Source organism: Apodemus sylvaticus, chromosome 7, assembly GCF_947179515.1.
Source record: "Apodemus sylvaticus chromosome 7, mApoSyl1.1, whole genome shotgun sequence".
Classification (NCBI taxonomy): domain Eukaryota; kingdom Metazoa; phylum Chordata; class Mammalia; order Rodentia; family Muridae; genus Apodemus; species Apodemus sylvaticus.
Genome location: NC_067478.1, coordinates 86,760,429 through 86,773,414, shown reverse-complemented (window position 1 = coordinate 86,773,414; position 12,986 = coordinate 86,760,429). Strand labels below are relative to the sequence as shown.

The 12,986-nt window shown below is 46.0% G+C and overlaps 1 protein-coding gene and 1 long non-coding RNA gene across 16 annotated transcripts in view; one reads left to right on the top strand and one right to left on the bottom strand.

The window, feature by feature from the left end:
• Nucleotides 1–12,986, bottom strand: part of Tbcel (tubulin folding cofactor E like) — a 60,311-nt gene that overhangs the window by 32,816 nt on the left and 14,509 nt on the right. For all 3 annotated transcript variants that reach the window (XM_052188606.1, XM_052188605.1, XM_052188607.1), the window contains 2 exons: nucleotides 6,584–6,733; nucleotides 4,903–5,042 (listed from right to left, as the gene is read on the bottom strand). In XM_052188606.1, coding sequence (XP_052044566.1) covers nucleotides 4,903–5,042; nucleotides 6,584–6,716 — 273 coding nt within the window. In that variant the 5' untranslated portion in view covers nucleotides 6,717–6,733. Of the gene's footprint in view, nucleotides 1–4,902; nucleotides 5,043–6,583; nucleotides 6,734–12,986 lie in introns of those variants that run through there.
• Nucleotides 7,436–8,235, top strand: LOC127689203 (uncharacterized). Of its 13 annotated transcripts, none has more exons than XR_007978859.1 (6): nucleotides 7,440–7,696; nucleotides 7,776–7,816; nucleotides 7,855–7,895; nucleotides 7,934–7,974; nucleotides 8,013–8,132; nucleotides 8,171–8,235. It is a non-coding gene; the product is annotated as an uncharacterized LOC127689203 (long non-coding RNA). The 13 variants fall into 13 exon arrangements; XR_007978852.1 differs by having other exon boundaries at nucleotides 7,440–7,737; XR_007978854.1 differs by lacking the exon at nucleotides 7,776–7,816.

The window sequence follows — 12,986 nt, the reverse complement described above, 5'->3', positions numbered from 1 at the left end:
CTCCCTCTACTCTCAACACCACATTAAGTCTGAGTAAACATTTCTTCAACCCCCAGTCCCAGGGCTCCTGTAACGATCTAGGTGTTCCAAACTGACTGCAGAGATATCACCACTTAAGGGTGCTTCAGTCTGTTTCCAAGACAAGTCAAACTTTAAGACTTAATTATTCAAAATTCCAAAGCATCCAATATAGGTCAATAGATAGATAGATGACAATAGATAGACACAGACAGACAGACAGAATAGATGGTGGCTAGTGAAGAATGATCACCAATTTATAGGTTACTTAGCAACTTATATGTAAACAAATGGGGCAGGAGACTTGACTGGGCCTAACTCCCTACTCTGCAGTTCTAGCTGCCCTGACACAGCTTGTCTCATTAACTCTTAATCTGCCAGATGTGACTATTGTGACAAGTGAAACAACTGAAGCTCAGAGATGTTAAATAATCTGGCTATGGTCCCACAGTGTATCACGAGCATAACGTGGAGAAAATTAACAGCAACTGCTGAGATGCTGGCACAGTCAGTTAGGACCAAGTGAAGGGAGCCTGGAGTGACGGCCAGTGCCTGCAAATGTATTATGTGGTGTGGGAGTCAGAGAGGAGGGAGCAGTGAGAATTGATCTCAGTGTTGAAAGGCTTGGATCAAATCAGTTTCCGACACTTGTTAGCTGACTAGTGTCAGACACATCACTTAACTTTTCCAAGTCTGTTTCCTCACTGGCGAAATGGTTAAATGAGTACACATGATGTCCCTCAGGGCTAGTTTGTTTTCAGAGCTCTGGAGGAGATGCAGAGAGGTGCAGAGAGGACCGCAGACAGAAGGTGAGCTGCAGCATCGTCAGCCACAGCATCTTCTCAGTCCGTGAAAAGATTAACTCCAGGATGGCTCCAGACGTCTGTCAGAGGGGAAGGCCCTCACACTCATTGTTCATCCATTCTGTACACTAAATGTTACACAAATGACGACATGAGCGACCGAGCAGGACGACGCCCTGAGCTGCTGCTGTAAGCATGAGGGATCTGGACAGGCGGAGAATCCCTCTTGCGGTCACTTCTGTGGGTGACTGCTCCCAAACCATAATGCAGCGTGCAGCTAGAATCTGAACTCGAGGCTGTGACTCCACACAGCTTAAGAGCCATGCAGGGCCAGCGATGGATCGTATCCCATGACCTGAACACCAAGGAGAGTGACTTTCACACAGAGGACAATGACCAGCCACCTCTTTTGAGGAGGGGGGGAATGAAATTCTGCTTAATAACTTTAAACAAAAGTACAACTCCTACTCAACAGAGACAAAACACAAATCCTTCTCCAACATCGGCTTGCTCATCCCTCTTTATTCCTGTAATAAAAAATGAGTAACTTAAAAGGTTGGGAAACAAACCCTGGGCTCTTCCAGGCTAAGGGCTGTGTGAGCCTCTTTACCCATCTATATCAGCCAGCAGCCAAGTGTTGGGGGAGGACACTGTGTATGTCCCTAAACACTAAACTGGACAAAACCGAAGCAATCAGGCAGGAAAAGTTATGTGTTAGAAATATGTATTTTCTCTTTAAGTATAAAGATCAAAGTGACGTCCTATGTAACCTCATATGAGGATAAGAGTCAGGAAAATACAATGTTGATTAGACTGAGAAAGATCTACTTATGAAGCCAGGTGTGGTACATGCCTTTAACCCCAGGAAGGCAGAGGCAGGCAGACCTCTGTGAGCTCGAGGCCAGCCTGGCCTACAGAGTGAGTTCCAGGATAATCAGGGCTACACAAAGAAACTCTGTCTCGAAAACAATTTTTTTTGTTTACTTAAGGTGGGAAAATTTCCCAACAGCAAAGGTGACATACTCCACTTAGTTTCTAAGACAGCTTCACTTGGTGTCTTTAAATTAAAAATAAAAAGACTCCCCTGGTTGGAATAAGCTGAGCTGGTCATGCACAAAGACAAGCAACTGGCACCAGCTCCGAGCCCTGCAGCTCCAGGGTCTCCCAGGCCCCTACCCTGGCATCTCTAAAGGAAGAAACCAAAGGGGTAAGGAAAATGGAAAAGAGATTGATGATAAAATCTGTAATTTATGCCCAAGCTTTTCTCTGCCTCACTTGACTGGCTAACTCCTCCCTCCTCTCAAATACTTCATTCAATTTCTTTTATAAAATGGTTTCAATAAGAAAAAGGGTAGTGGAGAGATACGCTGGAAAAGGTTGGACAAAATTCTACCCAGCCAAAAATTCAAGTCAATAGCTAAAAACCACAATTGTTTTATATACAGGTTCTCAATTAAGAAAGGTAGATAGACACACTTTTCCCTCCCTCCAAAGTATTACATTTCTCACCCATACATGTTTTAGCCTTGAGATATATAGCAGCTAAGAGCATAAAACAAAAGAAATGGCTCACTGCATGTAATGTTAGCGACCACTCAGAAAACTCAAAGAACATACTATGTTACTCTGTTCAACACTGCTATGCTAATGCAGGCTGAATCAAATGGGTTAATGTCTAGGGACAAATAATCTTTTTCACAATCAGATACACGGGTTATAAGGGTGCCGAAATGTGATGTCTTAAACCCAGTGACCTCTGGAGCATTTGGAGCCTGGTGAAGAGTTTAAGGCAAAAAAAAAAAATCAATAATCTTTTGCAGTTGGTACTTCTTTGGTCCCTTTACGCTCTGATATTTTCTCTAGAAGACCGGGATCAACTCTAGTTAAGAACAAGGAGGAATGGTGAAAACCAGAATAAACTGGAAGAGAAACCTGAAAGCAACAGCAACAACAGGCAACCAAGTACACAGGAGGATGCTCAAAAGAGGTGCAGAGAAAAAAAAAGAGGTGCAGAGACATTCAAATAAAATATGCAGTTCCTGGCTGTGTGCCATGTGGTCTTGGAAATAACCCGGAGCTTTGCTAATGTAGGGAGACAGCCTGGTTCCTAGCGTAGCTCCGTGTGCTGGGCCATCCCACACTCAGCTCCCTTCTCAAGTGCAATTCCATCATTAGTAAACTGCTAACCAGAAGCTTGGGTACATATTCAAAACAGAGGTAAAAACACAGCCTGTGTGCAATTCTAAATCTCCCAAATAACAAATTTAGAGTCAGCGGGGGATGAAATCAGAGGAGGATCTGGTCTCAACACCTCCTCACCCCCAATGCCAGGGCAGAAGACCATAAGTCTACCCAACTCTGGGGAGCCAGGGTTTCAGCAGCACGATCCAGGAGAGTCGTGGGTCCAAGGGTTAGCAAGGTGACTGGGACCTGGACAGTGTGGACAGATGCCTGGCGACTGTGTGTCTCAGAGGGCCAAGAAATCCTGGAGTGTGATTTGTGAGCAGTGAATTATGTAGTTTACACAGGCAAACAGATAAATGTATGCATAAAAGCTACCTTTCGAGCAGCCAAAGGAATCACACTTCACTTATAAATCAGGTGACAGAACATTCAAGAATTTTGATAAAAATCCTATCAAAAGAGAAAGTCACACAGACCAGATTAAACAGGATAGTGGAACAGATATCAGAAAAGCTAGACAAACAGTATTCATGATTTTTCTTAAACAAGAAAGCTGTTTTAGGATTTGTGTAGCACTTGGTAGCTACAAAGTATTTCAATGGCGGATGACCAGTATATACTGATGAGTGAGGGGAAGTGCTAGAGACCAGGTGAATTTGGGGATGGGGGGTGGGGGGAAATTCACAGTAAGAGCTGCAGCAAGCAGACTTCACCAATCCATAGATGCAGTCAGTCATCCCTTAACACAGGCAACAGACATCTGACTAGTGTGTCTGCAACAAGACAGAAATCACCACCAGAACCAAGCTCACATCTCTAGGACCACAGCACGCTGGGATAAATCCTTTTGCAGCTGTGGCACAGGTGCTCTGGGGGAATCTTCCTGACTGAACTGAGGGCCAGGGGAATCTGACACATGGACAGCAACCCAGGCAGAAGCCAGATGACAAGAAAGAGAACAGTGGAATTGGCATGACTAAAGAGAGGAAGCGGCTATGTTATGTACTCAAGATATATGCTATATGCTCATGATATGCTGTGAATGGCAGTGCAGGGCTAAAGACAGAAAGTTCTAGAAACAGCAGAGCTGTGTGATGAGTGGCCTTCTTGCTAAGCAAGGAAAGTGGAGGAAGGGTGCCATGCAGCAGAGTCCAGCATGACTGCTTTACCTCAGCAGTCTGCGGTTCAAGAATGCAGGTGGCAGGGTACCACAGGCATGGCAAGCCCACTAAGCAAACTTCTTCAAAGAACCAGAGCAAAGACAATGAGTGTAATCTAAGGCAAGAAAGAGAATGAATGGGAGGTGGGGTGGGGTGGGACTGGTTTATACTTTGTGGTAGTTTCTATCAGGATATGTTTCAATCAGGTAGGTAATGGTATCAATAATAACAAGAAGGCATGTTATGACACTGTTGCTGTACAGTTGAGTTACTCTGGGGTCAAAAGATATTGGTTTTATTAAACTACTCAACATTTGATTAACATAGGGAAGTTCTGAGGATCTGTCAGATTTCAGTAACATGAAAAGGACAATAGTTTTGGCTTCAGCAGAAGCATTTCTAGTCAGTCTGCAGAGACACAGAAGCAGGGCATGAGCAGAGGACTGGGGACTGAGAAATAAAGAAACTGCTGTTAGCAATCAAAGCTTCTGAAGACCCATTAACCTTTCGATGCCTGGAATAAAACGCCTCCATGCTACTCACACCAATGAAAGCAGAGGCACAGCATTAAGCACCAACTGAAAATTCACCAGAGGTAGTTGGCAACTCGCTGTTCACCTTGACACACAGCCAGAGTCTCAAGTGAGGACAAGAGTCATAAGGATACAACATTACATAAGCAAGAATATCATGGTTAGCAAGGCCTTTCCCCAGATGCAGTGATACGTAGACTTTACCTCATGCCAGTCTTGGAGCTTGTTGTCAGAAAGATCGAGTTCTGACACGTGAGCACAGAAGGCTGCGATTTCTCTTTCATCTCCCGCGCAGGTGATCCCGCAGCTGTTCAACACGAGCACGCTCGGGAGGTTGAGGCGATCTGAATCAGTGGAAAGACAAAACGCTTGCTCCAGTCCGCCTAGCTCTTGCCTGTGTCTGTTAGCCCCCAGGAATCACAAGGAAACAAAACTCTGTCTCCTGCATTTCCAGAGGGTCTTGGGGCCTTGAATCCTAAGGAGAGAGTTAAATCTGGGCCAGGAGGCGCTCAGAGATGTGGCCTCCCTCCACATTCTCCTCAGCTCTGCTGCCAGCTGCCCATCTCCAGTCAGCAGCAGCACCCTCAGGGTCGTCTTGCCCACACCTCAATCCCAGGTACCCTGTGTCTTAAACCACCATGGACTGACCTCAGTTCTGCAGTTCTAAAGCATTCTGTCCGGCCCTTTTCTCTCTAATGCTCCTTTTAAATGTTATCTCACACTACTGATGAATTATCTGCTAAGCCACCTCTGTCAAGTTGGTGTGTTCCAAACATTTTCCTCACTTATGAGAAGACAATCAAATGCTGTTTCTTTCATTCCTGACTATCAATTATTCCCATTTTACACTCATGTATTAACAGATTTTCTCTTATGAATGCATATCTTTCTTTAAAAATAAATTCCTAATTGGAGAAAAGGCTTCAGAGTCTGAAGTATGCCAAAACTGGGTCAGCAGAAGATCAAGCCTGAGCATGCCTGCTATCTGGTTCCTAAGGTGCCTGAATCATAACCCCGCTCTCACTATCCTACTGAAATGGATAAATGTGACAACTTGGCCACTTTTTCTCTCACTTGGAAAAAAAACAAGGCCACCTGAAGGTCATGATTTCTAACTTAAGACCTCGAATTATATGGTTTTTTCCTACTAAGTACCATTTAGTATCAAATTTCTCAGATGTAGAACATAGCCTGGGCAACAAACTGCCAACTCAGAAGTCTATGTCTATAGAGTGGAAGACAGTTATATTGAAAAATGACTGTCAGCAGACTCTCTGTGCTGGAATAAAACAGCAATTCCCTATGAACCACCTTTAATTACAGAGAACTATTGCTAAAAATCTGTCACGGTCAGCTAAGATACAAAGGCTAGAAACAGCCCACCCTGCACACTTCCCTCTCCTAGAACGTCTTTGTCTCCTCCTAATCACAGTCTACATTCTCCAAGGATTAGTTAACCTTTGAAACCTTTGCTGATAGTATTATCTTCTAAATTTCACTCTCAGTCACTGTGGTTTTCATTTGGCTCAACATAAGCTACATTGTGTTATAACTTCAGAAACGTGAATGTCGTGTAATCCAATCCAAGAGCCCCCGGAGGTCCACAAGGGCGTAGGCCAGCCCTATTCTGCACCCTCCCAGTTGCTTGAAAGGGTGTGCACTTGCAGTATTATTCCCGAAGTACTAGTCTTGCCTGGAAAGGACAACTAAGATGCTCCAGCCAATCTGGAAGAATCAGTTCTCTGGGGCTCTTTAAGAATACACTGGAATCACAGCACGCAGTGATGACCATCTGACTCAGAATTCAAAATGAAGGCGCTCATTCACCAACAAGGCAATGTTGTGACCCAGCCTAGAGACTTGCCCACAAATTCTTTGTTCTTACCTTTCATAGGAGAGCCCTGAGGAGTGGCTGGGACATGGACTCCCATCCCAGGGCCACGGCGGTAAGGGAAGTTTTCAGGACTGTATTTTTCACACAATACTTGCATGAAACTTCTCCCACTAGGCTGGTCCATCTTTTCTTCTGAAAAGTCTGTAAGAAACCAAGAAATCATCTACTTATTCATTAAGAACTAGTTCTTGTCCATGAGGAAGGCGGCTGGGTGCTGGAGGCGTGTGTAACATGCTACGTCACCAGGCAAACTCCACTGTGCTGAGGCTCTGTAATATCAAGAGGACAGCAATGATCACACAGCATGGTGCGTGCCCTGTCACTAAAAAGAAGTCCAGCATTTAGAGGAGGGTCGTTCTTCCAACCATGGGTAACAAGAACATCTATGGTAGGTTTATAAGGTATGTGTAGTAATTTGAAAAAGGCTGAACAAGATGGTACCGATTAAACATCAGACTAAATATGAATCGTTCCTATGAATTCTCTAATACTGTCTTTGAAATTTATTCATAGTAACATAGCCTCTGTGTGTGTGTGTGTGTGTTTGTGAGCAAGCATGTGTGCACACACATGTATACTTGTCTTTAGAAATGTATGACTTAGCTGTGGCTAAAATGATAGAAGTGATGTGGTAGTTTCTGGAAGTCTTTAAGATAGCCAGTGCTTTCTTTCTATCAGACTACCCACTTCCTGCCCTCCTTTATTATTTCGATGCAGAAGAGATGCCTCACTGGCTCGCGGGTGCAGGAAATAAGAAGAGATGCCTCACTGGCTCGCGGGTGCAGGAAATAAGAAGAGATGCCTCCTCACTGGCTCACAGGTGCAGGAAATAAGAAGAGATGCCTCACTGGCTCGCGGGTGCAGGAAATAAGAAGAGATGCCTCCTCACTGGCTCACGGGTACAGGAAATAAGAAGAGATGCCTCCTCACTGGCTCGCGGGTGCAGGAAATAAGAAGAGATGCCTCCTCACTGACTCGCGGGTGCAGGAAATAAGAAGAGATGCCTCCTCACTGGCTTATGGGTGCAGGAAATAAGAAGAGATGCCTCCTCACTGGCTCACAGGTACAGGAAATAAGAAGAGATGCCTCCTCACTGGCTCACAGGTACAGGAAATAAGAAGAGATGCCTCCTCACTGGCTCACAGGTGCAGGAAATAAGAAGAGATGCCTCACTGGCTCACAGGTGCAGGAAATAAGAAGAGATGCCTCCTCACTGGCTCACAGGTGCAGGAAATAAGAAGAGATGCCTCACTGGCTCACAGGTGCAGGAAATAAGAAGAGATGCCTCCTCACTGGCTCACAGGTACAGGAAATAAGAAGAGATGCCTCACTGGCTCACAGGTGCAGGAAATAAGAAGAGATGCCTCCTCACTGGCTCACAGGTACAGGAAATAAGAAGAGATGCCTCACTGGCTCACAGGTGCAGGAAATAAGAAGAGATGCCTCCTCACTGGCTCACAGGTGCAGGAAATAAGAAGAGATGCCTCACTGGCTCACAGGTGCAGGAAATAAGAAGAGATGCCTCCTCACTGGCTCACAGGTACAGGAAATAAGAAGAGATGCCTCACTGGCTCACAGGTGCAGGAAATAAGAAGAGATGCCTCCTCACTGGCTCACAGGTGCAGGAAATAAGAAGAGATGCCCCCTCACTGGCTCGCGGGTGCAGGAAATAAGAAGAGATGCCTCCTCACTGGCTTATGGGTGCAGGAAATAAGAAGAGATGCCTCCTCACTGGCTCGCGGGTGCAGGAAATAAGAAGAGATGCCTCCTCACTGGCTCACAGGTGCAGGAAATAAGAGCCTCCTCACTGGCTCACGGATACAGGAAATAAGAAGAGATGCCTCCTCACTGACTCGCGGGTGCAGGAAATAAGAAGAGATGCCTCCTCACTGACTCGCGGGTGCAGGAAATAAGAAGAGATGCCTCCTCACTGGCTCACAGGTGCAGGAAATAAGAAGAGGCTCCCCACTGACTCGCGGGTGCAGGAAATGAGCCTGAGGAAAGTGGAACATAAGCAGAAGGGCCCAGGCCCCCAAACACTCCACCGACCTAAGCTCCCAGATGGTCAGGTACCTTTGGGATTCCAGGGACAGACAATAATCTATTTTAACATGAGCCACTGTCCTCCATCCTCTGGTCACTTACTGGACCCGAGCCTACCTAATAGAGAGTGCTATTTCTTCTGGTGCTGAAATTCGGTAAAGTTTTCTCTATTTAATCTCGCCTAAGGGCCTAACACCCAGTAACTCCAGCACTGTCTCTGCACCCATGCACATATTAAAGGAGAGCGTACCAAGCACGCCGACTTCTGAGCCTGGTAACCCACTGCCCTCAGGGACTGGCCTATGCTGTGTTGTCTATCAGACAGGATACAGGCAACTTCAATTCATCTCCAACCATCAGCCACCACGGGACTTTTTAAATAAGTCAATAAAGAGGAGGATGGATGGTGAAGGAGAAGAAGCAATGGCTGAGAAAGGAAGGCACAGGGCGAGAGTGCAGCAGCCTGTGAATGGCGTGGAGAAACCTGGTATTGCGAAAGTAGCAGCAGGCAGGAACCGCTGCGTACGCATTAGTAGCTGAGCAGAACAGAAAACGGCTGGCCTTTGAGGAGGGGAACACAACTATTTTGTTTGTTTTTTGTTTTCTAAACTCCTCTTGGTGCTTGAGTATATCACAGACATGACGGAACCAGGGCCAAGAGCACAGTAGCTAGGAAGACACGGTAAACACACAGGCGTGAGGATGAAGACTAATACCCCAGGAGACACTCACTGAGCGTGGGAGGATCAAGACGGCTTTAGCGAGCACGGTTTTGGGGAATTACAGGGGCTAGCAGAAGGGGAGGTGGATGTAAGCCTAAGCCTAGGCGTTCTGGTGCTGACCACTAACTAGTACCTTTAACTAGTCGACGGGTGATAAACTGCACTCCTTCCGTGGACAGTGTGGGGCACTTGATAACACTCTAATAATAAAACATAATAAACTTAGGTGACAAATGCTGGCTCAAGATGGAGTCTCAGATGTCAACTTTAACATAGGACATGTTATGAGGACTACAGAGAGAGAAGAACTACAGGGTGCCAGGGACAGAGGAGGCAGTGAGTCACAAAGAAGAGGAGCAGAAACAACCAGAGCAGAGGGCACAGCTCCCAGGCTGGGACGAGAAGTGAGGAAGATGGGATGGTAAGCCCGCGGTAGCTAGGATAGAAAGCCATGGGCAGCCGCCACTATTTCCTCCTCAAACTGAGAGACTGCTCAGTGCTTACAGTGCCCGACGTTCTCCCCAGGACCTGGTTTGGTTCCAAACACCAGCATGGCAGCTCACAACTGTCTGTAACTCCAGTCCCAGGGATGCAAACACCTCGTCTGGCCTCCTTGGGCACCAGGCAAACACTCATGCACATCAAAACTAAAAATAAAATAAATCACTAAAAACAACTAGAGACTTGAACGCCATTACACATTAGCTGGGGGGGGTGACGGGCTGGAAGACATCAGGGGGAACAGACACTGAGGGGTTCTCGGAGAGTGGTTAGACAGCAGCCAGATAATGCTTCAAGTCGCTCTCTGTGAGTGCTGACGTTTAGTTCACCGAAGCAACACTGCTTTCCTTGTGCTTATGCAGTTAAATAAGTCAAATGCTGGCTCTTTTTCTCAGGCTATTATAATAACTCTACCATTAAATTATACAGGGAGAAGAACTGTGGAATTCTGTATCTCAGAGCATCAAGGGCAGCATGCCGTCTACGGCGAGGGCTTGGTCAATGCTTCTGAGCACTAAAACCACTCATGTCTACAGTGCTGAGTGGAAAAGGCAGAGACCGTGGGAAGAGAGCAGATTAAGCCCCCACTCAGTTTTCACCACTTAATAGTTTTGTGACTAACAGCGAGATGCTCAACTCCTGCAGTAGCAAATATGTCGGCCGGCATTTACATCTTTCTGTAAAAATAAGCACATCCATCTAATTAGTAGGCAAGTTTGATCTTTTCCTTTAATAGATGGTAAAATTATATGCGTACCAAGTAATTGTTTTAAAATAAATCTTTCTGATTATCAGGAGATGTTTGATATATATTGGTTTTTCGAGACAGGGTTTCTCTGTGTAGCCCTGGCTGTCCTGGAATTCACTCTGTAGACCAGGCTGGGCTCAAACTCAGAAATCCACCTGCCTCTGCCTTCGGAGTGCTGGGATTAAAGGCATGTGCTACCACTGCCCGACTATATATTTTATCTGTCTACATACTGAGGTGATGTAAAAGTCCTTGGATGAAAGGAGTGACAAGTGGACAAAGTTTTACAGAGCCTGATCTGGAGACTTCTTGGCTCACGGGGCACTGCAGACACTGCCAATGTGTTACTCGGATTCCAAGGCTGTGGTAAAGCTCCAAACTCTACACTCTGCTCATTCTGTATGACATTATGGTGAGGTGGACAGCCCATGGACAGAGGAGGTGCATATGAACTAGCTCCTAACCTGTCTTTCCTCCTCGCCCATGGATGATCTGAACCTCCCCCATGGGTTTGTAACAAGAATTTAAAGGAGAAAACAAAAGCATGAACATAGAGGTAGCCATTAGACTGAATGTCTTCAACCACAATGAAGCACTTTACTGGCCTTTGTTGAATCATTTGAGATGTTTAGAACACACATGTTCACTGACTGCATGCCTATCCATGGAACAAATGTTTTACCCGTGTAATTCACACCAGTGGAGTATGTAACAGGTCACCTTGGGAACACCTTGGGCACTGAGCTGCACTCTGTTTAACCCCTTTGTAAGCTTACAGTGGGCACCTGGGTTAGAGCTCCGAATAGATGACCCTCACCCACACTCTCTGACGCCGATCTAGTTTATTCCACAGACCTAAGGAGTAATAGATGTCTGCGCAGGGCTACGGCTTCAGGAACTCTCCGACTGACAGGTTCTTTGTTTATGTAAAGTCGCTCCCATCAACACCAGATAGCACAGGCCAGCGGCTCTGCCACCAATGACAGGCTCCTCAGCTCTCATCGAAGTCTGTCTCAAGCAGAACACTAGAGCAATCTTTTAGAAATGGTTAACAAGGCAATTGGAGAAATTACACTGTCGTCTTCCATACAACTGGCAGTTCAGAAGACTAATGTGTTGGGAAGGCAGACTGTCACTGTGGCAATACAGGTCTCTGTGCTCATGTGGCATCTGTGAGCTGGAGGCTTCCGTCTCTATAGGTCAGGGGCAGCTAACTTGGACACAACTGAAATACAGAACACTCATTCATGTGGAGATAAGAGCCCAGGGATAAACAAACAAGCATGGGAACTTGAATGTGTGCCCCTTAAGTCTTCAAGCTTGAGAAGAACTCTTCCAAAGCCCAGCCTAGTGGGACCAGCATATAATCCTCACTACCTGAGAGCTGGAGGCAGGAGAGTCTAGGGTCTCAGACAACCTGGACTACAAGCGATTTCTAGGCCAACTTAAGGAGGCTTTGTCTCAAAATAAAATTAATAAAAAAAGGCTAGGAGTATAGCTTAGGACAGTCCTTGAGTTGCATATACAAGAGCCCAGGTTCAATCCCCAGCATCCTCAAAACAAACCAAAAGCCTCTTGCAAATATTCAGGTTGTGAAAATATCTAGTGTTCTTTCTGGGATTACAAAGTGGCCCAGACCCCTTTACTGGTTGTTGACTGAAGAGCCTGCGGCAATGCAGGTGCACAAATGCCTGCATGGCTGTGCAGTCAGAACCTTAGCAGGGCAATGCGTAACAAAATCTGCTCAGATCTGCTGTGTTTCAGAAGGAACGGGAGGTGGGAAAGGAAGGCTGAAAACCAAGAAGACTGAAAAATGAGGAAATGTAGAATGGAAAAGATCTTTAACTCAAGCCCTTTAAAAGGTTTGGGGGTAATCTATGACTTTCTGGAAATAACAGGAATCAAGTTACACCTGTCTACCTCTGTAGTTGGCAGGGTTCAAATGCATTTGTAAAGCTGTTCTGAATTGGTGCTTGAAACCAGGTAGCCAGCGAGCCAGGAATCTTGGGCGATGCTGCTGGGTCCCATTACAGGTGGAGGAACATGTGAAAATCTCAAGTCTTTTGTGCCTCAAGATCCCACGTCAGTATTCTGTAGCGCCTGGACAGTCTCAGCGGAGCGGGGGCTGGAGGATAAGATGTGCACTGCAGCGCTGCCAGGCGGGGCACTGTCAGGGCAGAGCACACGCCCCATGAGCACGCTGCCAGGCAGCCTGGACTCTACATTCCCACCAAAAGGGTGAGTTCCGATAAGTATCAAAGTCAACACAGCAGGGTTAAAGCTGACCTGGATGCTAAAGTTATTCAAGATAAAGTCTCTGGTGGTAAGCAACATCAATACTGCCCACAGAAGCAATGTGGAACAGGATGATGCTTCATAA